The sequence below is a fragment of the Emericellopsis cladophorae genome, assembly GCF_022114955.1.
Source record: "Emericellopsis cladophorae strain MUM 19.33 chromosome Unknown NODE_41_length_209042_cov_117_554763, whole genome shotgun sequence".
NCBI lineage: Eukaryota > Fungi > Ascomycota > Sordariomycetes > Hypocreales > Bionectriaceae > Emericellopsis > Emericellopsis cladophorae.
In genome coordinates, this window is record NW_026250966.1 from 105,974 (window position 1) to 126,727 (window position 20,754).

At 56.9% G+C, this 20,754-nt stretch overlaps 7 protein-coding genes across 7 annotated transcripts; 4 read left to right on the forward strand and 3 right to left on the reverse strand.

Moving 5' to 3' along the window:
• Positions 1–655: 655 nt before the first annotated feature.
• On the forward strand, positions 656–3,168 carry J7T54_003735 (Oleate activated transcription factor-like protein; the record flags this gene model as incomplete). Its single annotated transcript, XM_051508202.1, has 5 exons — positions 656–814; positions 885–1,673; positions 1,727–1,884; positions 1,955–2,485; positions 2,547–3,168. The coding sequence occupies 5 exons, from the start codon at positions 656–658 to the stop codon at positions 3,166–3,168; spliced, it is 2,259 nt and encodes a 752-aa protein (XP_051360667.1).
• Positions 3,169–3,804: 636 nt separating this feature from the next.
• On the forward strand, positions 3,805–4,468 carry J7T54_003736 (uncharacterized protein; the record flags this gene model as incomplete). The annotated part of the gene is made up of 4 exons (XM_051508203.1): positions 3,805–3,825; positions 3,904–3,924; positions 3,993–4,151; positions 4,229–4,468. The coding sequence occupies 4 exons, from the start codon at positions 3,805–3,807 to the stop codon at positions 4,466–4,468; spliced, it is 441 nt and encodes a 146-aa protein (XP_051360668.1).
• Positions 4,469–5,284: 816 nt separating this feature from the next.
• J7T54_003737 (uncharacterized protein) lies at positions 5,285–7,087 on the forward strand (the record flags this gene model as incomplete). The annotated part of the gene is made up of 5 exons (XM_051508204.1): positions 5,285–5,371; positions 5,420–5,596; positions 5,765–6,050; positions 6,205–6,920; positions 6,977–7,087. 5 exons carry the CDS (start codon positions 5,285–5,287, stop codon positions 7,085–7,087), a joined length of 1,377 nt encoding a protein of 458 aa, XP_051360669.1.
• Positions 7,088–7,569: 482 nt separating this feature from the next.
• On the forward strand, positions 7,570–8,409 carry J7T54_003738 (Signal recognition particle SEC65 subunit-like protein; the record flags this gene model as incomplete). The annotated part of the gene is made up of 1 exon (XM_051508205.1): positions 7,570–8,409. One exon carries the CDS (start codon positions 7,570–7,572, stop codon positions 8,407–8,409), a length of 840 nt encoding a protein of 279 aa, XP_051360670.1.
• A 206-nt stretch (positions 8,410–8,615) lies between these two features.
• On the reverse strand, positions 8,616–12,643 carry J7T54_003739 (Dynactin; the record flags this gene model as incomplete). The annotated part of the gene is made up of 4 exons (XM_051508206.1): positions 8,616–11,902; positions 12,081–12,197; positions 12,251–12,269; positions 12,344–12,643. 4 exons carry the CDS (start codon positions 12,641–12,643, stop codon positions 8,616–8,618), a joined length of 3,723 nt encoding a protein of 1,240 aa, XP_051360671.1.
• A 684-nt stretch (positions 12,644–13,327) lies between these two features.
• On the reverse strand, positions 13,328–15,383 carry J7T54_003740 (Silenced mating-type M-specific polypeptide Mc-like protein; the record flags this gene model as incomplete). The annotated part of the gene is made up of 2 exons (XM_051508207.1): positions 13,328–14,985; positions 15,116–15,383. 2 exons carry the CDS (start codon positions 15,381–15,383, stop codon positions 13,328–13,330), a joined length of 1,926 nt encoding a protein of 641 aa, XP_051360672.1.
• A 1,694-nt stretch (positions 15,384–17,077) lies between these two features.
• Positions 17,078–20,240, reverse strand: J7T54_003741 (tip49; the record flags this gene model as incomplete). Its single annotated transcript, XM_051508208.1, has 6 exons — positions 17,078–17,210; positions 17,275–17,606; positions 17,664–18,431; positions 18,487–18,720; positions 19,034–19,835; positions 19,903–20,240. The coding sequence occupies 6 exons, from the start codon at positions 20,238–20,240 to the stop codon at positions 17,078–17,080; spliced, it is 2,607 nt and encodes an 868-aa protein (XP_051360673.1).
• Between the last annotated feature and the right edge of the window lie 514 nt (positions 20,241–20,754).

Sequence of the window (20,754 nt, forward strand, 5' to 3'; positions counted from 1 at the left end):
TTACCATCGACCATGCGGTAAGCTTACTGGCGATGTTGGGGCTGACATGGTCGCGCGCGCTCTGTGGGTGTCATTGCGGACGATATTCGACATTGAGTTGTATCATGTATGGACGATGACAAGATACGAGAGTGGCTGCTGAGGCGTACGTACGGGTATGTAGTGTTCTGCGGAAATCGTCATAGCTACGTACCTAAGTAGTCACTATATATATATATATATATATATATCCACCAGACTAAGTTAAATAATAATAAGGATAATAATAATACCTTAGTCTTTGACGACACTTCAAGGCCGTCCCGTCGTTACGTCCGCTGTAAAACCCGAGGCAAGGCGCGACATGGAGCCATTTGATCCATCCATCAAATCCCTGCCTCTCACTCTCCTCTCCGACGGAGGCCATGGAATTGGAGCCTCGAGCTCCGAGTGAAACTGTCCGAGCTCACCTGTCCGTTCTCAACACACCCTATTCATTGCCCGGCCCACGCAATGAAGGCTTCCAAGGTGCAACACGCACGCAACTGTCGCCGTTGAATCCGCGAGCGACTGGACTGGCCCTTCCTTGACGGACAGACAGACGGACGCCTGGCCTATCCAGCGTCTGGTGGGTGGGCAAAAACGCGCCGTACGTATTACTGCGACGCGCGCCGCCATGGCACCACTACCATCACCACCACCACCTCCTCCTCCTCCTCCCACCTCAGACCCAGCGCACGCTGCTGCTGCTGCTGCTGCCCCGGAGAGACGACCGGCGCGCAAGAGGCGGCGACTCGTGGTGTCCTGCACAGAATGTCACCGCAGGAAGCAAAAGGTTTTTGGGCTCCCCGAGGCCATGAGACAGACGTCGATTGACGGGGAACAGCTGCTGACTGCTCACCCAGTGTGACCGCAACCAGCCTTGTGCCAACTGCACGTCGAGGAACAAGGCGTCTGGGTGTCTCTACGATGCGCCCGCCAAGTCGCTCCCGTCGCTGGGGACCAAGGAGTCCACCTCGTCCCAGTCCATGTCGTCGCCTCCAGCCCTGCCAGTGTACCATGACGGCGGCGGCGGCGGCGCGACCCTATCCTCGGTCGCGGCTCAGCTGGGATACTCGCACGCCGGCTCTTCCACCATGGGCTTCCTACGCCACATTGAAACGCAGGACCCAGCCTCGTCGTCGACAGCAGGCCGCTTCCAGGTGGCCCGTCGGCCGGGAGGGCGCGACACGGAAGCCTTGACCAGCGAAAAGTTCAAGGGCCTGATCCGGCAGCTCCCGGCCAAGAGGTACCTGGACCGGCTGGTCACCATCTTCCTGTCCACGTTCAACTACCAGTACTACGCGGTGGACCCAGACGTCTTCCATGCGCAGCTTCAGGAGTGGCAGTCCTTGCCCTTCAAGCTTCTCTCGACCTCTGGTCCGCACGGTCTGACACCGGACTTGAGGGTGTTTCCGGCCGTTCTCTTCCAAATGGTGGCCACGGCCTTGCTCGTCGTGCCAGAGGGAGATGAAGAGATGGAGGGGCTCAAATACGCCGCCGGTATGACTTTTGAGGACCTCGCCATGGACTATAGTGAGAATGGCATGGCGATTGTGAGCCTCTTTGGCAAAACAGAGCTGGCGCTCACGACCGTTCTAGCCGAGTTTTTGAGGGCGGGCTTCCTGAAATACACGGCCAACGTGACGGAATCGGTAGGTACCAGCGCGAGGCTTTCAGTGGCATCCGAGGCTGACCGTGGCAACAGTGGCACCTGATCTCCGTTGCGATCAAAGACGCCCAGGAGCTGGGCATGCACAGGGATAGTCTTGACCCGAAACCGACAGACGGGAGCGCGGAGGCGGCGCTGGAGAATGCGTGGCTCATTGAGCGGAGGAGGAAGATCTACCTCATCCTGATCAACTGGTAAGTGGACAGACAGACAGACAGACAGAAAGACGCCGTGAAGAAGGTTTGGGCTGATGGATGATGACAGGGACATTGCCATGTCCATGTTCCTGGGCCGGCCTGGGACCATCAACCGAGCTCACGGGCTACCAACCCCTCCCGTCGACACAAAAGCGCCAGTCCATCGTTCGCGGCAGTCTGTCGTGCCCAGAGACGAGTGGAACGATCCACCGACGGCCATCATCAGTGTGCTGTGGCTTCGCGAGCTGCAGCACCATCTCTTTGATGTCGCCGATCTAGAACAAGACGGGCCTCGCCCCAAGGACTACTCCAAGGTCGACGCGATTCACGAGCGCATGGTGGCTACCGAGGAACGGAAACCGGCCATCCTTCGCGTTGTCAACCCGGACACGCGGTGGGATCACGAGCCGGAGACGGCGTGGGTGCAGCACTTGCGGTATCACTTTGCCGGGCTGCACGCTTTCAACCTCATGGTCCTGCACCGGCCGTACATCTTTCACCGCAAGAAGAGCAGACACGAGGCACTCAAGGCGAGCCTCCAGATTCTGGAGATGGGCAGATGCATGTTTCATGGGCTGCCACCCGCCCACTGGCGGAAGTGAGTTCTCTCGGTTCACCGTGCCTGTGGATATGGCTACTAACCGAACTCACGTCGTCAGTTACCACCTGTTCTTCGGTAGCTTTGATGCCATTGTACTCTTATCGACAATCTTCATGGTCTTCCCGCAGGAACACGAGGCGCTGCGGCAGAACGCACTGCAGCAATTCCAATGGACCCTCGAGCGGTTCTCCGCCATGCAGGAACGCAACCCTCTTGCGCGGTCCGCTCAGGGCGTCCTCAAGGCGATCCTCGCCAAGCTGACCAAGGCTCTGAACATGCCCTTGCCAAGCACCCAACAGCAGGCGGACGCATTGCCCTCCGCGACGCCAGCGTCAGTGCTCGAATCGACTCCATTCCACCCGAAATCCGTCAACGAGCAGACACCGTTGGCATTCGCCCCCGGCGCGCCCTCAACGGAGGGGGCAGACGACGTGGCGCCCGTCGAGTGCGCCGCGCACTGGACGACGCCCGACAACCTCGCCGCCATGGCGCCCATGTATCCGACGTACGACCTGCTGTTCAACGACCTCTCCGTCACCACCGGTCCGTTTGACTCTATGACGATTATGGACAATCCACATCCTCACCCGTGGCACTTTGGGGGTGGATTTGGCGAGGACACTGTATGGACGTTGCTCAACCAGTATCCCTATGGGCAGCAACAGGCCGAGTGTGGCTGATGGAACGGCACCGGAGAGGTTGCTGGTGACAAGCAAGCGTCCAACGTCGACGACAGGAAGTGCATACCCAAAAAGACGACGAGGATGATCTAGGCTAGACGGTACAGAGCCGAATTTAGCGCAGACCGCTAGAAGATAGGAGGTGAAGTTGGTACGCACACTTCTTCTCATTCATTCTCTCGTGGTCTACAAACGATTAATAATAACAGCTTCAGGGGGGCCACCTTTCTTCGAGTGCATTCGGCCGGGGTGATTTGATGACCAGTCCGACCTGCTATCCACCCACATTGACGTGGCGTTTTCGGGGATACCCGGAGTCCACACATTTAGTAGACTATCTGGTCCTCTTGACTTCAACAATTACATCCCGAAACAGGCCACTATTTGCTATTCTCGACACTTGGCGAAACTGGGACCAAACCCCCTCATGCAGCCATCCCGGGGAGTCTGTCTTAGTTGACTCGGCCAAGATTCAAGAGCCAGAGCTTTCTATCCACCAATGGGCTCATCAGTGACAAAAGGGCTTCGCCCAGCCCGTTGTTGCAAATGGGCTTGATCAACAGAACCAAACATCAACAACAGCTACAGAAAACCTTATTGTCTGCTCTCTGACAGTTTACCACGCCCTCCAAGACAATGTCTCTGCAACTCCTCCTCGTAAGTCCACCCATACATGGCCACCGCTGTTTTTGGGCCTTGTACGTGTTTGCATGCTGACCAGAGGCGTCTTCACAGATCACTGGTGTCTCCGGCCATGTGGGCTTCCGCGTGCTAGTGGAGGCTCTCAGCAGAGGCCGCAAAGTGCGCGCAGATCCGCAACGCAGCGCAAGCCCGGGCAGATCAAGGCCCCCGAGTCTATCAAGCCATATCTGGCGCAGTTCGAATTCACAGTGGTTCCGGATCTACTCGACCCTGGCGCTTTCGATGGTGTCATTGACGGGGCGGACGGCGTCGTCCACGTCGCCTCTCCCCTTCCCTACCCAGTACGTTCACTCTCTCTGTTGGAGCCACAATGTCCATAGAAGTGTCTGACCGCCATCGCCTATTATATTCCGACAAGTGCAGGCGCGACCTGATCGACCCGGCAGTCAATGCCACAATTGGCGTGGTCAAGTCGGAGGGTCCGTTCCCGAACGCCATGGCCGCCTACGGTGTGTCCAAGGCAGCTGCTCATGCCGCCACGGCCTCAGTCCACGTCAACGACGTTGCCAGGGCTTACATCGACGCACTGAACCCTGCCTTCAAGGGCAACCGCCACTATCTCGTCTCTTCGGGCGGTCTGGACGGCACCACGTGGTAGGATGCCAAGGAGATTGCCAGGCGAAACTGCCCCAAGGCTATGGCTGACGGCACGCTGCCCCTATAGGGAAGCCAGCCCACGAGGCCTATCCGGCTGGATGCGTCTGAGACGGAGAAGACCTTTGGGTGGAAGTTTGCAAGCTATAAGGAACGGTCGAAGAGCCTTGTTGGAGCTCTTGGGGAAGAACTAGCGGTTAGCCCTTGGACTACAAGACAGTCACGGGGTTGGCTGAATTTTGGCTAGCGAATATAGAAGGATACAAGTTGAATATTTTTTTAATTTTTTTTTGAAACAAGTTCAGCACACTGCTTCCAGAAACCTCGTATTCAACAATTCAATTAACGGGGAGAGTATTACTACCAAGTCTCCCATGCCCCGACGTGTCCAGCAGGCGCGCGGATACAATGGCGAGGGCGCCTTACCTGATTGGGAGAGGTGCCAAGTCTGGCTCAAAGCTATCTAACTTACTATCCCACTTCAGTTACAGTTTCACCTGCTCTTCACGCTCGCCTTTCATTCCACGGGCCTGCGACTCAGCAACGACACAGGCTCGCATTTGGTGTGACCATCTACGCGTCGACTGGATGCCAATATCGGTTCATCCAGGAACAAAAGGAAAAATAAACTTCCATTTGGCGACAGCAGCAAACTCCACACTTGAAAAGCTTCCTCGAACTCTGCTCTTACCAACAACGCATCACGTCCCACCGGGATAGCTTTCGCTCTTTTTCGAGGCCAATCGATATTGCTGCACTCACTGGCTGTCCCCCCATCATCGCCTGTCCCGACCTTTGTGATCAGTCACGCAGCCTCACAATGGCTCAGGACAATGGCATGGCTCGTTTCATCGAACGCTTCAAGGCCATGCAGGCCCAGCGCGAGACATCGGATACTTTAATCAAGGTAGATGATGCCAGATCTCGCGCTAAGATCTAATGACTGAATGTGCAGGACGTCCTGATGTACTGCGATGAGTTGCAGAGAACGCTGGGTGCGGAGAACCAGCGTCTGAGCCAGCTGGTCGAGGAGACAAAGCTCGATTTCACTGACGCTGTCCGCTCCGGCTATGAACTACAGAAACAGGTTGAAGCATGTCAAAAGACAATCCGCCAAAAAGACTATTACCAGGTGAGCTCAGGAGGCTTGCACAAGTTGCCAAAGCGCCCAAGCTGACCCGGCCAAGAAGACCGGAAGACCATATGTGATGATTTTGATTGATGGCGATGGCTTAATTGTACGCCCGCCTCACGCCCGCCCACCCTGCAGCAGTGCTTCCGCGCGCTAACTCGCTGCCAGTTTGACGAATCCTATGTCCGACAAGGCCTCGAGGGCGGCAAGAAGGCAGCGTACGCGCTGCGCAACGCCGTGGCGCAGCAGTGTGAAACGTATGCCGGCGAGATGGAGATTTCCGCCAAAGTCGTCGCCAACATCCAAGGGCTGGGGCGCGCCATGGTCCGCGATGGCTCCATTTATAACGAGAGGGAGTTTAAGGACTTCACACTGGGCTTCTCCCAGGCCAAGGCGGCCTTTGACTTTGTGGACATCGGCCATGGCAAGGAGCGCGCTGACGCCAAAATAAGAGGTATGGAATTCTATTCCCCCCCCCCACGTGAACGTGCAGATGGGCCCTGACCAAAGGTTAGAAAATGCACGTTGGCACCTCCAGAATTCGAATTGTAGACAGGTGCTGGTTGGTATATCTCATGATAGCGGTTACGCGCCTTTCCTGGATGAAGTCCTGGCCGACGACTATACCCGGCGGCGTGTCAGCATCCTCGAGGGTGTGCCGACGGTTCCCGCTCTGGTTGCTACAAACGTCAATATCTTCCGAATGGACAATGAACTATTTCGCACGCGCAAATTAGGTGATCGAGGGACCCTCGCTATAGAATACAGTGCTTCGTCGGTGGGCATCTCGCCGCGGACTGCGTCGGCCACGACAATTCCGACGCCGCCTCCGCAAGCCTCCCAGCAGGACGAGTCAGCTGCGTATCCAAGCTTGTCCAAGGACACACCCAAGGTCTCGCCGACGGCGTCCTGGGCAGGGTTGGCGAGCAAGCCACGCGCTGCGAGCCCGCCCCCCAAGATCACGCTGCCGCTCGCCGCACGTTCAGTCAACATTGGCAGCAAGAACAAGGCGGCCGCGGCGAAGCAAAGTAAAAAAAAGATGGAGTTGGAGGCCCCCGACTGGAATCTCGGTCCGCGTGGCATGGACGACCCCATCCACCCCAATCTGGTTGTGCTCGAGGAGGTGAAGAAACGCAAGGACACTGACAAATTATGCAACAACCACTTTCTACGTGGACCATGCGCAAAGCAGGACGTGTGCGTATTTGTGCACGACTACAATCCCACAGACGACGAACTCGATGCAATTGCTTATCTTACGAGGCTGAACCCTTGCACGCGTGGTCAGGACTGCGACAACTGGGACTGTATATACGGACATCACGTGAGTCTATGATCTCTGGCTATCTGTGAGAGGATTGATGCTGACCTTGATAATAGTGCGCGAGCATGAAGGGCAATGTTTGCACGCATCCTTACTGCAAATTCCCTGTTGATGCGCATCCGCCGAATACCAAGTTTAAGAACCCCCATATTGACAAGAACAATTAGTGATGGAGTCTTGCTTGGAGGGGTTCTTTGCTTGCCAGGAGCCGAGATGCCCTCCACAACAGGACCATGGAATATTTATTACGGTGTGGGATTATAGTACTCTGAGGAACTAACAGACTGTTTGTTGGAGCATACATGTATGCACAGGTACAATGGCTAGGTGGCAGGGAGCTGTCGCTACCACTGTCCTTGATATTGCGAACAATATGATATAGACTAATATTCGACCATACCCATCAATCAATATAACTTTAACATCTTTACCAGATCTTTAGCCCTTGTACGTAGTTCGTCGTTGCAAGTTGAGGTCGTTGCCCCATAATGCTTGTTGTATGTGCAGATGGTAACCCCCACACACGAGCAAGAAGGAACCCCACCAAATCCAACCTCACCTCTCAATTCTGAGCCTCTCCCCCAGCCCAGCCCAGTCCAGCTCCCGCATCGCATCGCATCGCATCGCATCAACACATACCACCACCGCCATGTCGCACCATCCTCGCGTTGAGGAGGTCTCCGACTCGGACGAGGACAGCCGCTCCCTCTCAGACCCTTCCGAAGTCGACATTGACGACTTTGCCGACAGCGACATCATCCGTCAGCGCCAACCCCAAGCTGCCCCGGCTCCTCCACGCAACGCCGCCGTCCCTGCGCCCGCCAACACCCAGCAACCCACCAGCCTCCCCCGTTCCGCCGACCGCGCTCAGTACGCCTCCTTTCAATGCCTCTACCCCGTCTACTTTGACGCCGCACGCACCCGCGCCGAGGGACGACGCGTCGGCAAGGCGCTCGCTGTCAAGGACCCGCTGGCCCGCGAGATTGCCAACGCGTGCTCGAAACTACGCCTCCCGACCCTCCTCGAGCCGGACAAGACGCACCCCAGGGACTGGGCGAACCCGGGCCGCGTCAAGGTTGGGCTGAAAAAGGCAGGCGCCGGCACCGACGTCACCAACAAACACCATCTGTACCTCCTCATCGCGCAGCACCTGAGGGAGAACCCGACGGACGACGACTCAATCGGCCTCCGCGTCCGCATGGGCGGTCAGCTGCAGCCCGAGCAGGGCAAGCCGTACCCCAGGCCCGCGGTGCCACGCGGCTGGAAGATGGGCGAGCTGCTGCCCTACACGAGCGCGGCGATGACGGGCGGGGGCGTCTCGGAGAATCTGTTCAAGGACATGATGAGTGAGATGCAGGGCGGAGGCAACCCCATGGCCGCCCTCATGGGAGGCGCAGCGGGAGGCGGCGGCGGCAGTGGGAATGCGAGCGGCGCGGACGAGGGCGGTGGGAAGAAGAAGGACAAGAAGAAGAAGAAGGGGAAAGCGTAGAAGGAAAGAGAAAAAAGTCATGATACAGAAATGCCAAATTATGAATATTGATGGATGGCTATACACACACACTTTCAAGCTGGATCGCTGGCTGGCTGCTACCGGCCAGCTGCTGCTGCTGCTGCTCTGTAGCTTGAAAGGGAAGGAAAACACAGTATGATCAGGGGTATCCGCTCCCACTACACAAAGACAAACAGAACTTCGACTCAAGCAGTCGCGCCCAGTCGGCCCTGCAAGGACTCCCATTCCTGTGATCCGACGATTTGTACACGCTGTCCTGACCCGGCCAGCATCTTGCCATCAGAGCCAGGCAACCGTATCTGCAGGCGCGCTGCTGGGTCCGCCATGAGCCTCTTTTCTCTGCCGGCGCGTTTCCCGATTGTGAGGAGTTCTGTCTTCCTTAGTACCGACGACTGCCAGTCCTTCCACGCCTCGTAATCCTCACGCTGTTTCGCAGCGTGGTACTGCGGCGTGGCTCGGGCCGGACGCCAGGCAAGCTTGTCCTCGGGCAGCTTGCTAAAATCGAATACGGTAGACGAGGTAGCCATCTTCACGAGCTCGCCCAGCACATCTCGGCCCTCGGATGCGACAAGCGCCCTGCGTTGCGCGGCGGCACTCGCAGGCTTCTTGAGAGGTTCCGCAAGCCAGTCGTGCTTGGGCTGCTCGGTCAGACGAGCGCGGCGGTTGTCTTCGCGGAGGAAGCGCACGGCTGCTTGAAGACTGCCAATGTCCTTCTTGAGCGCGTCCATCTCGCGGGCAGTGGCAACAGCACGCTCCTGGCCTGCCTTGGCGCCCGCCTCATCGGCCGTGTCGGCAAAGGCCTGACTGTCGCTAGCAATCTTCTGCCACTTGTCACGCTCCGTCTCGAGGTCTTTGAGCTCATGGTCCTGCTTTGCAATCTCCTCCTTGAGACCAGCGACCTCCTCGCCAGCAGCCTGCAACTCGGTCTGCAAGGTCGTGATGCGCTCCAAGTTGGCCTGGGCATCACGCATGCGGGCCTCGAGGGTGTCGATCTTGAGCATAGCAGTACTGAGGTTCTCATCGCGCTGGGCAATCGTGCGTCGAGACTCGGAGCATTCCTCCTTGAGCCGCCGGAGCTCTTCCTCGGCGTCAAGCGGAACTGTCTTGAGCGCCTTGAGCTGCGCAGAGCGGAGTTTCCAAGGGGCGGCACCGACGTCAAACTCGACCATTTGCTCATGATCGTCTGCCATGACGGACAAATCGCTAAACTTGCTGCCGGCGACTTCGAGTTTCTTGACATACTCGAAGAGAATATCAGACTCGTTGGCTAGCGTCGTCTCGAGGACCAGGCGTTGGATACATTCCCGTACCTCAATGTAGGTGAAGGGTTCTGCGCGGCCTTCGTCCTGGGTCATCAGCTTGTGCACGCCGTAGCCGACATGGCGAGCAAGCTCGACGACTTGCTGGGTTGCATGCTCGGTTTGCTCAAAGTAGTCGCGCGTCTCGGGAAGCAGAGCCAAGGACCGTTTCTTCTGCTCATCGAGAGAACGGACAGTCTTTTGTGCCGCGACCTTGACGCTACGGGTCTTGGAAATGGCAGCGTCCATTCTCTGGGCAAAGTGCTCGGCAAGCTCATTTTCCTCGCCCGCCGCCGGGATGACCCTTTGCACCATATTCCGCAGAGTCGTCAAGACCAAAGCTGCAGAATCGAGCTGGCTGTGCATGGTGACAGACTTGGCGTGGCACTCATCTGCGAAGCTGGCGAGGCTCTCGGGGATGTGGACCTCGGCGAGGTGCGTCATGAGCGACATGGTGCGCTGGAGCTCGTCCGCACACTTCTGCTCCTTGAAATCCTCGCGGCGCAAGCCCTCGATCCACCCATTGAGTGCACGCTCGACAGGCTCAAGCTCATGGAGTGCATTCTCGTATTTCGAGAATTGCTCGACGGAACAGCATGACATGTCATGAACGAACCGGTCGCATGTCGACGAGAGCCACACAAGCTTGTCGATGGCATCGCAGCCAGCAATGTTGTCATTCTCGTGGCCAGGTTGGGGCTGCCCGGTGACGCGCTCCTTAATGAAGCTACTCAGCAGACCAGCCTTGAAAGCCAGACGGCGGAAGCGCAGGAATGCCAAGACAGAATCTTGATCTTCCTTGTAGCTGTCGGGCAGGAAGAGCTTGACAATGGCGAGATGCTGTTCTGCCTCTTGGGCCTCGAGCCGTCGCAACTCGAGATCGATCGATTTGGCCTGCGCTTTAGAGGCAGAGATCTGAAGCTTCATGTTCAGATCCTGCATCGCACGCGATCGCTCGTTGAGCTTCTCGGACTCGCCCTCGGTAACGGCTTGCGTTGCGCGCATGTCGTCGAGATCGCTCTGCAAAGTCGTCACCAGCTCACGGAAGCGAGATAGAGTGTGCTCGAGATCGTTGAGGCTGGTTCTCTGGTCATCATAGCGACGAGCCTGCTCCTGGATGACGGCGTCTTTGAAGTCGATCTCAGTCAGCAGCTCCTTGTTGTGCTGTATATAGTTGGCCTCGAGCTCGTTACTGAGCTCATTCAGGCTCTCGAGCTCTTCGACAGCGCCTTGGAGGGTCGCAACCCTCTCGAGTAAGGAGAGGTTCTGTTCCGACAGGTCTTCGATTGTTTTGGTGGCGCCAAGCGCGTCGTCGAGCTGGAGCTTGAGCTCCTCTACAAGCTGCTCGGTATGTTGGAGGGCGGCTTGCGCGTTATCGTATCGCTCCCGAAGTTGGCCAAAGTCCTTTGTCTCATCCTCGAGTGTCTGTATCCGGTCTCGCAGATCATGCTCGGTCTCTCGTGTTATGTCCCGAAGCGCAACAAGCGCTTCCCGCATGCGCTGGTTATCTGATTCCATTTGCAGCCAGCCGGCACTTGCTCTCTCCTCGGAGCTCATGCCTTCGGTGAGTCCTTCGTTCTCATGCTTGGCGAGCTCCAGTTCGAGCTGCAGCTCTTGTGCTCGGATCTTGAGCTCGTCAAGCTCGTACTGGAGAGAGTCCTTGACCTCCTCTGCCAATTCGCGGTCCAACCTGGCCATTTCCAGGTCTGTCTCGTACGAGGCCTGGAAATCCTCGATAGACTGGAACTTGTCTTGAGCCTCCTTTATTTCCCTTTTAAGTTCCGAGTTCTCCTGTTGTAGAGGCTGATATTTCTGTTGCAGCTTCTGGATGATGTTTTCAAACTTGTCCCTCTCGCCCTGGACTTTCTCGAGTTGCTGCAGCTTTTCCCTATCCTCGCCGCGCTTGCGTTCCAAGATTTTGACCTTGGCTCTGAGTTCCTCCAGCTCGCGTGTGGAAGCTGCAGCACCGCCGGGGGCATCACGGGTACGGGCGGCCGCGGGACTTTTCCTCGCCCCATTCCCATTGGCAGACGCCGTGAGCTTCTCGACTGTATTCGACCTTGCAACGGCAGGGCTGCGCGGTTGTGGCGACAGGATCTCGACTTCGTCTTTCAGAGGGGAGCCAACGCCGTCTGCCGAGTCCTCTTTCCCGCTGTCCCTGCCAGCACCAGAATCTGCCGAAGGTCTTCGTGCTGTGTCTGCGCGAGCCCCAGCCCGTGGTCCAGCCAAGGAGGAACGCCCGCTAAGCGTCCGTGCTGGGACGCCGCCCGGTCGTGCTGTAGTGGTTGGAGCGCCTGGCCGTCGCGTCGCAGGCGCCGCAGGAGGTCCCATTGACGTCCTTGGGCCACCCACAGGGGGGCGTGTCTTTGAACCGACTGATGGTACGCGAGCGAGAGGAGTGCCTGTTCGTGAGGTTGAGGAGCTTGGCGGCCCGCTCGCAAGCTGCTTGGTTGGCGACTTGGCTGGAGACTGTGACTCGGTTAGCATCAAAGCATCCTGCCAGAGACGGTTGTATGCCTCACCCTGATCATGCTGGATGGCCTAGGCGCCTTGGCCACAGGGCTTGGACTGGGCGCATTCAGGCTTCTCCGCTTGTTCGAGGCCGCGTCGCCTACCGACGAGACTCGACCAGCCGCAGGATTGAAGCTGCTCGGCCGTGGAGGCTTGCTCAAGGGAGCCTTTGCGGGCGGCTGTGCAATGGGCTGCACCGCTTCAGGCTTGAGGAACATGCCATGATCCTGGGCACAGTCAAAGTACCGGATGCCTTTGACGCTGCCATCGTTCTTGCCCGCGTTCTCCTCCAGCTCCACGCCGACCCAGACGCCTGGCGCGAAATCAGTCTGTCCATAGAAACGGACTGTGCCTTTCAGGCCATTCTTGAGGAGAACGGCCTGGCCGGGTCGAAGGTCTGCCATGATGTGCGTCGCGTTAGGGTGGTACAGGTGTAGATAGGAGAGCCAGCATTGTGCCACGAGCTAGGGGATGATCGGTCGGCCGGTCGGTCGGTCGAGGATGTCGTCGAGTTTTACTCGGTTTCAAGGGAGCACCTAGCTTTGTTGGATGAGTTCGTCAGCTGCAATGCGGACAAAGAAGTAACATGGCATCAAAGAACGAACGTATGGCGTCTGTGCAGCCGTGTCGACACGGTCATGCCTGGTCAAGGCGCGCTGCAGTCCACGGATAGCCTGAGGAAAAGCGGGTAGATGCCGCCTGGAGGTGGGTACTACGGATAACTCAGGCTACCTTGCAAATCCAGCAGCTCTTGTCCTATAGGAGGCTGCATTATTGTACCTGCCCCTGACTCTGCCACTTGGCTCAAATCATCCCCACCTCGACTCCCGCCCTGGTCTACGTACCTGATCGATAGGCCTGTGGCTTTGACGACCAGCTGAGCCACATGTACGTGCAAGTTCACAACGTGGGCAAGTTTGTTTGTTTGGACTCAGCGCCTCGTGGTCGCAGGTTTCATACAACGTGCTGAGGAATCCTTTGTACCTCGTTTCTCAACTACATCTACATGCACACCAACGCTCATACAACTACCCAGGAGTGACCATCTGGGCCATCAGGCCTCCACGCATTGGACACCCCCAACATGCCTACTCCATGCTCTTCTCGCTGGGCGACGTCCGAGGCCACACGTCAGTCACCCACTCAATGATCTCAAAGTTGAGCCGTCGCTCTGTCGCATCGTCCAACTGCCCATCCAATGGAAGGCACACCGTCATGACGCCCTGACCTTTCTGGAACTCGACCGTTTTCAGCTTCACCAGCTCGTCCTTGGGACACATCCGAACATACACAATGAGATCGGGCCCCACGATGCCGCGCCAGAGCGTTGCCATCCACTGCCAATGATCGACGGGACTGTAGGCGTCCTTGTCGTGGCTCGTCGCACACGCAAAGAGCTCTGACATTGTCACGCTGTATCCGCCCTTGACGAGCGCCACTGGCGTCTTCGTCTTGCTTTGCTCCGTGCGCGGCGAGCTGCCTCGCCTTCCGTGCGTAGCTCGCGCAGGCGAGTCTCCAATGCTCTCACCCTGCACGAACCGAATCATCTCGTCGGACTTGCGATGCCACGTGAGAATGTCCCTGAATATTGTGGCCAGTGCATTCGACATGGGAATGCTCTCTCCCTTGGCACACTGTTCAGCAAACTCGGAGTCATTGGACCAGCTTGTCACTACAGTCTCTTGACACACAATCAACGCCTTCTCGACAGCGTGGGACACATCGTGCAAGGCTGCGCCAGCCATGCCCTCGACAGCGATGATAGCGCCTCGGCCTTCTTCCGGTCGCGGTAGGGGCAGCGATATCCTGGTCGTGGCTACCAGCTTCTTGTGCAGGGGAAGGCCTACTATGTGCTCCCTCCGTGTCTTGTCGGTCAATTTCAGGCCATTTGGTAACCCCATGTAAGGCTGCGCCCTCGCAGCAGTGCTAGGAGTCTGTTGTGTATTACTGAACTTTAGCTGGTCGTATGCGGATGAAGTGGCGGGTGTCAGGGCTGTCCGCAGGGGCGGCAGCGTCATTGCCGGGTCACGAGGATCAACGGCATGCCCAGATTGGTTTGCGACAGGCCCAGGATGCTGAGGTGAGACATGTGCTGCCTGGTTTGCTGCTTCAGATAAGGCATATTGCGACGGGTAACCGCCGTATGGTCGAGGCGGCGGCGCCATCTGGCGATGCTGTGGTGGCATCATGCTTTGCTGGTGAGGTACGGGCGTGTCGACATGAACATATCTGCCCCCAGCACCAGCGCCAGTGGAGTAGCCTGGGTGTTGCGTGCTGATTGCCGCAATGCCTCGCGAGTCTGCTGTTTCGGCGAGCCTCCGCCTTTTGGAGTCAAATGCATCTGCCGAGTACTGCTCTCGCCAATGGGGCCCATCCCTCGACGCCCTGTACTGCCTGTCCTCGTCTGCGGAACCCAGATGGTCGTCCATGCTGCGTTTGAACGCCGACGTCGCCGATACGGGAGTGCTCACGAATCGGACACCTCCGCACTTTGGACATTCCTCTTCTGTGTACGAATGCTTCGTGACCACGGTGCTGCCTTTCCGTTTCGGCTGGTATCGGTAGTCGGGATGTGCTTCTCGATGTTTGCGACTTGCTTCGACCGCCTCCGCTCTGAAATGATTCTGGACCTCCTCCGACTCCTCTTTCCATCTTTGACCAATAATCTTGGATATCTCTGGATTTGACAGCCCAGGGTTCTCCTGGGTGACCTGGGCTGACATGCTCTGGCGATACAGAATGAAGGCTGTTCGAAGTCGAGGTCAGCCTCATAATCACACTCGCTCCGCGCATGTGCACTCAGCAAACAAGCAAGCGAAAAGCAAGCGAGCTGGAAGGCAGGCATATGCTGACGCCGCATTTAATGGGAAACTCACAGTTGCATGGCCGAGGAACTTTGGTAGGCTGAGGGCAAGTGCAGTGCTCATCGCTGGCCGTTCTGCCTGTAGCCTTGATGTTGCTCGGCCTGAGATCTTCCACGCGGCGGGATACGGCCATGTTACTCTCCATGGCGGCCTTGTTGTGCATGGTCCTCTGGCCATGTTGACGGCCCTCGCTTCTCGGCGACGCTGGAGCAGAGCTTGGTGAGGAGCCTGTCTTGGGGGAGCAGCTCTTGGCCAGGGGGAGCCTGGCCCTTCCGTCCATTGATACGGACTCCATCTCGGGATTGTCGTCCACCAAGCCCCAACTCCTATATTTTGGGACCTCGATGCTTCCGGAAGCCACGTGCATAAGAGCTTTCGAAGGCACTGCAACTTCAGCCATGAGTCCTGACACAAGAGATCTCCTTTGCTCCAGACGTGATCGCGGACGTCAAAGCAGTAGCAAAAGGCTGAGCTCTTAAACCTCGTCCTCGAGCTTGGCCCAAGGTACAATGGGACGAGACGGTGTCCGCAGGATGCGAACAAGGAGGCAAGGAAGAGCCCGGGAAAGGCCAAAGTGAACAAAGCGCGATGGTCAGTGCTCCTGTCGGAGCGGATGACGGAGTAACAAAGCCTGCACCTCAGCCTGGCTGAGGATTCGCTCGTTGATCGTCTAGGATCCGGCCTTTGTTGCCGGTCAGAGGCCCCATTCGCCTCAAAGCCTGAGGGACGGGACCGACGCTTTCACTGAAGTGCTGGTCAGAAGGCCCTCACAGTGCACTCAAGCTTGAGCTTGTCCCGGGGGTGGTGTGGAGGAGCAAGAACCATGGTCCGACGCATCAAACAATACAACAGAGCTGTCACCTTGTGCGTGACACCGAGCCGGATTCAAGCCCCTTCATTAACCAGAATCGCGAGGAATTCTTTGTGTGAGTCGCGGGCCTTGGCGGAAACGGGGTTCTCCTGCTGTGTACATACTACTAAGTTGTCACGTACGTAGCTGCGTGCGTACATTCTTTCATTCACAACATGAGCGCATTGCAAATCGAGCGAGCCGACCTCCTCACATCATGGTTCCCTTCCAACCAACTCTTTCGTCTTTGTTCTCCGGACAGCACGAGCCACCCTGGTCATGCAGCATAGCCACCACCTCACGGCCTTGACGCGGGCTGTCCTTGATTAGTGCTCTCTTTCAGGTCATTTGTGCTAGCGCAGCCTCGTTCTGCTTTCTTTCTTCTTCTTCTTCTTCTTCTCCTTCTTCTTGAAGCACACAGTGCCATTATTTTTAGAGTTGGGTGGTCGGATCGGTATGCCGTCCCTGCACCACACTAGAGGAATGCTTACTGGAATGCGTCGGGTGAAAGGGGACAATGGGGACGTACCACCAGGGTACCACCAGGCTCCGACGGCCTTGGCTCATATGTAGACATGCCGCAATTCGCGACTGCTGGTATGTGCTTCATGCAGGGAACAAAGATAGTTTCTCGACGTTGCGGGGGTCTAGGTTGGTAGGTAGTTGACTCTCAGAGACGCTCAGACGAGATAGCCTTCCAACATGTGTGACAAGAACGCGGTTTGATCTGTCATTACTTCTCAAATGTCATCTAATACGGATCGTTGTCTTTGTGGGCGGGCCACAATGCCCGCTGCTTCTCGCCAAAGGTCCACCGTTTGATCTGACTGGATGCTGAGACCAAGACTATTCTGAGCAATCATTCTCCGACATCGTTGGCTTGAAACCACATTTGCCTCAACGCAAGTAAACGCAATCTGCCCGTGAAGGTCTCCGTCGAACAAGGTAGACAGGGACGGACGAGTATGGTTCTGGTATACATCATTAATAATCTCACAACATCGTTCTATCATAAGGAGGGCCCCCATGCCATTGAATCAGAAAACTCCCGAATGCGCCACCCTATTTTATGCCCGTTAATACCGCGTATTGCTTTTTGCCGGGTCGCCGTGACCGACCCAGGCTCATTGGATATACTCATTGCCGGCCCCGGGTCCCATGTCCGCCGCACTGCGCTGGGCGTCGACAAAGAGATCCTCGGCTTCGGCGACGTCCTGTACGTCGACTTGGGAGCGACCACTGGCCTTGGCGAGGACACTGTTCAAGACATATTAGCATTCAAATTTCAAGGGCCAAACATATATCGATGCGAACAGCTTACCTCGCTGGTGTCAGCAAGTGCAGACAATACCTCAGGCTGATCTGCACGCCGTGGTCCGCAATCTTGTCGACGGCCGCGTCCGTGAGCGAGATGCCCTCGACAGATGACCGGATCTGGACAATCCTCTTGATCTCCTCGGCGGTGTAGTCCACAGTGGGCACAATGAGCAGGCGGTTCAGCGTATCGGGGGGGATACCGTGTGCGGCCATGATGTTATCGGTGCCGCGGATCGTGCAGACGCCGCGGTTCGAGGCGAGAACAACAATCGGCGAGATGGGAGACTCCAAGGCGCGGTTCAGGTAGGTGAAGCACTCAATGTCGAGCATGTGCACCTTTGTAGCATGTCAGTCAATCCTGCAAGGACCACAATTGGGCCATTCGAGACTCACCTCGTCAATGAAAATGACACCAGGGACAAACTCCGCGACGCCTTGGTCAATGTATTTGCTGACGACCTTGTTGATCTCCTCGCGCAGCTTGTCGGTAATCTCGGTTGACTTGGGCTTCATGAGCTGCCCCATCATGCTCATGATATCCTGGCCACCCTGCGGGCGCGCGTTGGCGACATCCAGGTCGTGCAGGGTCACGTTCTGCACAATCTCCTTCTTCTTGTGCACCTCGCCCTTGGGGATGGGCACGTATTCCTCCGCCTCGAGGTCGAACTCAGTCGCATAGGCATCCGAGCGACCGACCCGCTTGCAGGCGCCCGTGTTGGCCTCAATGTAGATCACGTCGCCCACGGTGACCCTCTCCTTCTGGATGGCCTCGTAGATGCTAGGGTCGAGACGCAGCTTCTTCTGGCCCTTTGCGCTCTTCAGTCCGATCAACAGCGTGCTGATCGTCTTGCCGTACCCGCCCAGTGGGTTCTCTGCCTCCTCGGGTGTCAACTCGGTGACCTCGCCCTCGTACACCTCCTTGGTCTCGCGGACCTTGAGTCCGATCGCCCGCCGAAAGTACTCCGCCAGCACCTCCGTCTTTTTCACCTCGGTCGAGTAAATGTCGCTGCCGGTGATGGGGACAAAGGGAATCTTCGTGCCGAGCTCTTGGCTGATGGCCAGCGCGAGCGACGTCTTCCCGGTGGCAGGCTTGCCCACCAGCAGCACGCCGCGGCCTGCCATTTTGTGCGCCTTGATCAGGTCAACCACCACGCCGCATGACTACACGACTGTTAGTATCGCAGCTCTCTGGCATTGAATAGGCTCCATGGCTGACCTCTCGTGCAGCACCCTGGCCTACGAAGCCACCCGCCTGAGCATCTGCCCTGCCATCGTCTCGCAACCCAAGGCCACGGATGTGTGTGTGTGCCGCTGTGCGATTGTTGCGCTTGCTGCCCTTGGCCTCGCTGATTTGTACCATCTTGGCGTGAATTCGTGGAGTTGCTGTCGTGTGCAAAAAGTTGTAATCGGCGAAAGCTCCCTCCCAGCCAGCTTGACGCCGCGCAGAGCGCTGCAGCGCGTTCCTTCCGCGGTGTGGAGTCTACCACGTGACTTATTGAAGTTGTAGCCTACCCTATATCAACGTCTACATCCTCAACAACTGACAACTACATATACATGGCATGCTGAAGACTCGGAATCAATAATATGTGATAGGAGTAGTTGGGGTGGTGCATTGATCAAACGAATGCTGTGGCAAAGACCCTGATACACGGTGGCTGTCATTGACATGTCTACACAGCTTGAAAGCCAACTACACATAGACTATATGTATCTCAAACACGTGACAGCGGCATATCATCACTGCTCCCGCCAACACCTACCAGCATGGGTGATCTCTCCCCTTCGCCCAGCAGGTTGTTATGATTGTGCTGCCGTTCAACGTCATCTACCTTTGGCGGACTCGGCTTTTTCATCAGGACAACCGAGATGGCGCTACCCAGGATCAATGCACATCCTCCGAAACTCATCAGATTCATCTCATGATGAAACACCCACTTGTCAAAGCTAACGGCAAACAGCATGTGGGTATATACCATGGCGTTTGCACGATTCGACTTGTCGGCTTGAAGTCCGCTAGTCAACAGATACTGCAGGACGAAGCCCAACACTCCGAGGGCAAGGAGGAGGCTCCACGCTTTGGCAGAGGCGGGCCAAACCCAGCGCAACGCGGGCTGTGAAATGTCCAGGGCTGGAGCCAAGGCAAGCATAGCAACGCAGATGATGGTGCATACAATGCTGAAGGCGTTGACAGAGATCAATGGATGGGCTCTCTTCCCAATCATCCGTAGCGTGGTGAAAGCCCCTGACGCTCCCAGAACGCCCAGAAGCGCCACCCCAACGGCCGCGAGCCGTTCCTCGGGCGTGGATTCGTGGTCAAGCCCCGGGAGACCTTTCTCGGGAGGCTCGCTCGAGGAGGACTCGTCCTCAGGCGTAGTCGAGAACAGTGAGTGAGGTTGGGCAATCAGAACTACCCCAGACAGCGCCACAAAGGTCGCTATCTGCTCGGTTCGCGAAAAAGGCTCTTTGAGGAGGAAGTAACAGAGGAAGCCAGCGATGCCTGGAGCTAGGAATGTGATGACGGTTGAGTCGGCCAACGGGAGGTACATCATCGAGTACCACATGCTGTCAGATGTTAGCGAGATTGGGAACATTCCTCATAGGCGCGGGAAGATTTAAATAACAAGCTTACCCATATATGCCAAAGAAGCCCGATAACCCACGTATCAGGAGAAGGATCCTGATATCCTTCGTACCAAAGGGCCCTCCAGGCGTCGACATCCACCACATGTACATGAAACAGCAGAGAGATGTGATGGACTGCCTCATGAGCAGGACTTGCACCGGGTGCATGCCCTCTCCGTCTGTTTCGAGCAGTCGTGCGCTCAAGTTCATCAAGGCCCCGAAGAACTGTGACGTAGCGACGAGGACCGGTCCTTTGTTCCTGGCCCAGAACCGCTGGAGAAAGGACTGCTTCAGCGGCAGTTCAGGGCGTTCTTGGTTGAACGATGACTCTGGCCTCGGTGACATACGGCCACTCGGTGCTGGTGATGGGGATGGATGCCGCGTGGATTCGGAAGCCCACTGCGCTGCTTTCCGTCCATCGTGGTATGTCAAACTCTCTTTGCGAGGCTGACGTTGCGTTTCGTCGACTGTCAAGTGTGTTGCCGATTCTGCCAGTGACGAACCATGAGGCTCCGCATACCGCGGCGGCGGGCCCCCGAATTCCTTCACCATGTCCGAGATGGGGTTTTGTGTGTAATGGATGTTATCTGACAGGAGTAAGTGTAAAGGGCTGGCGCGAGTCGCAGAAAATGGTCTTCGTCGCTCAACGTAATTTAGACTTTCAAGACTCGTGACACAGCAGCATGCTACAGATGTGTTGTAGAAAGAAGATCAGGCACAGGCACAGACACCGCCGGACGACGCCGGCCATACAATCGGACGATGACTGCGGTCCATCGTCAAGGATGTAGCCAATACCTGCAGCATAACCTCCGAACCTCGATACCCCAACTTCCCACCACGCCGCCGGACTTGGAAC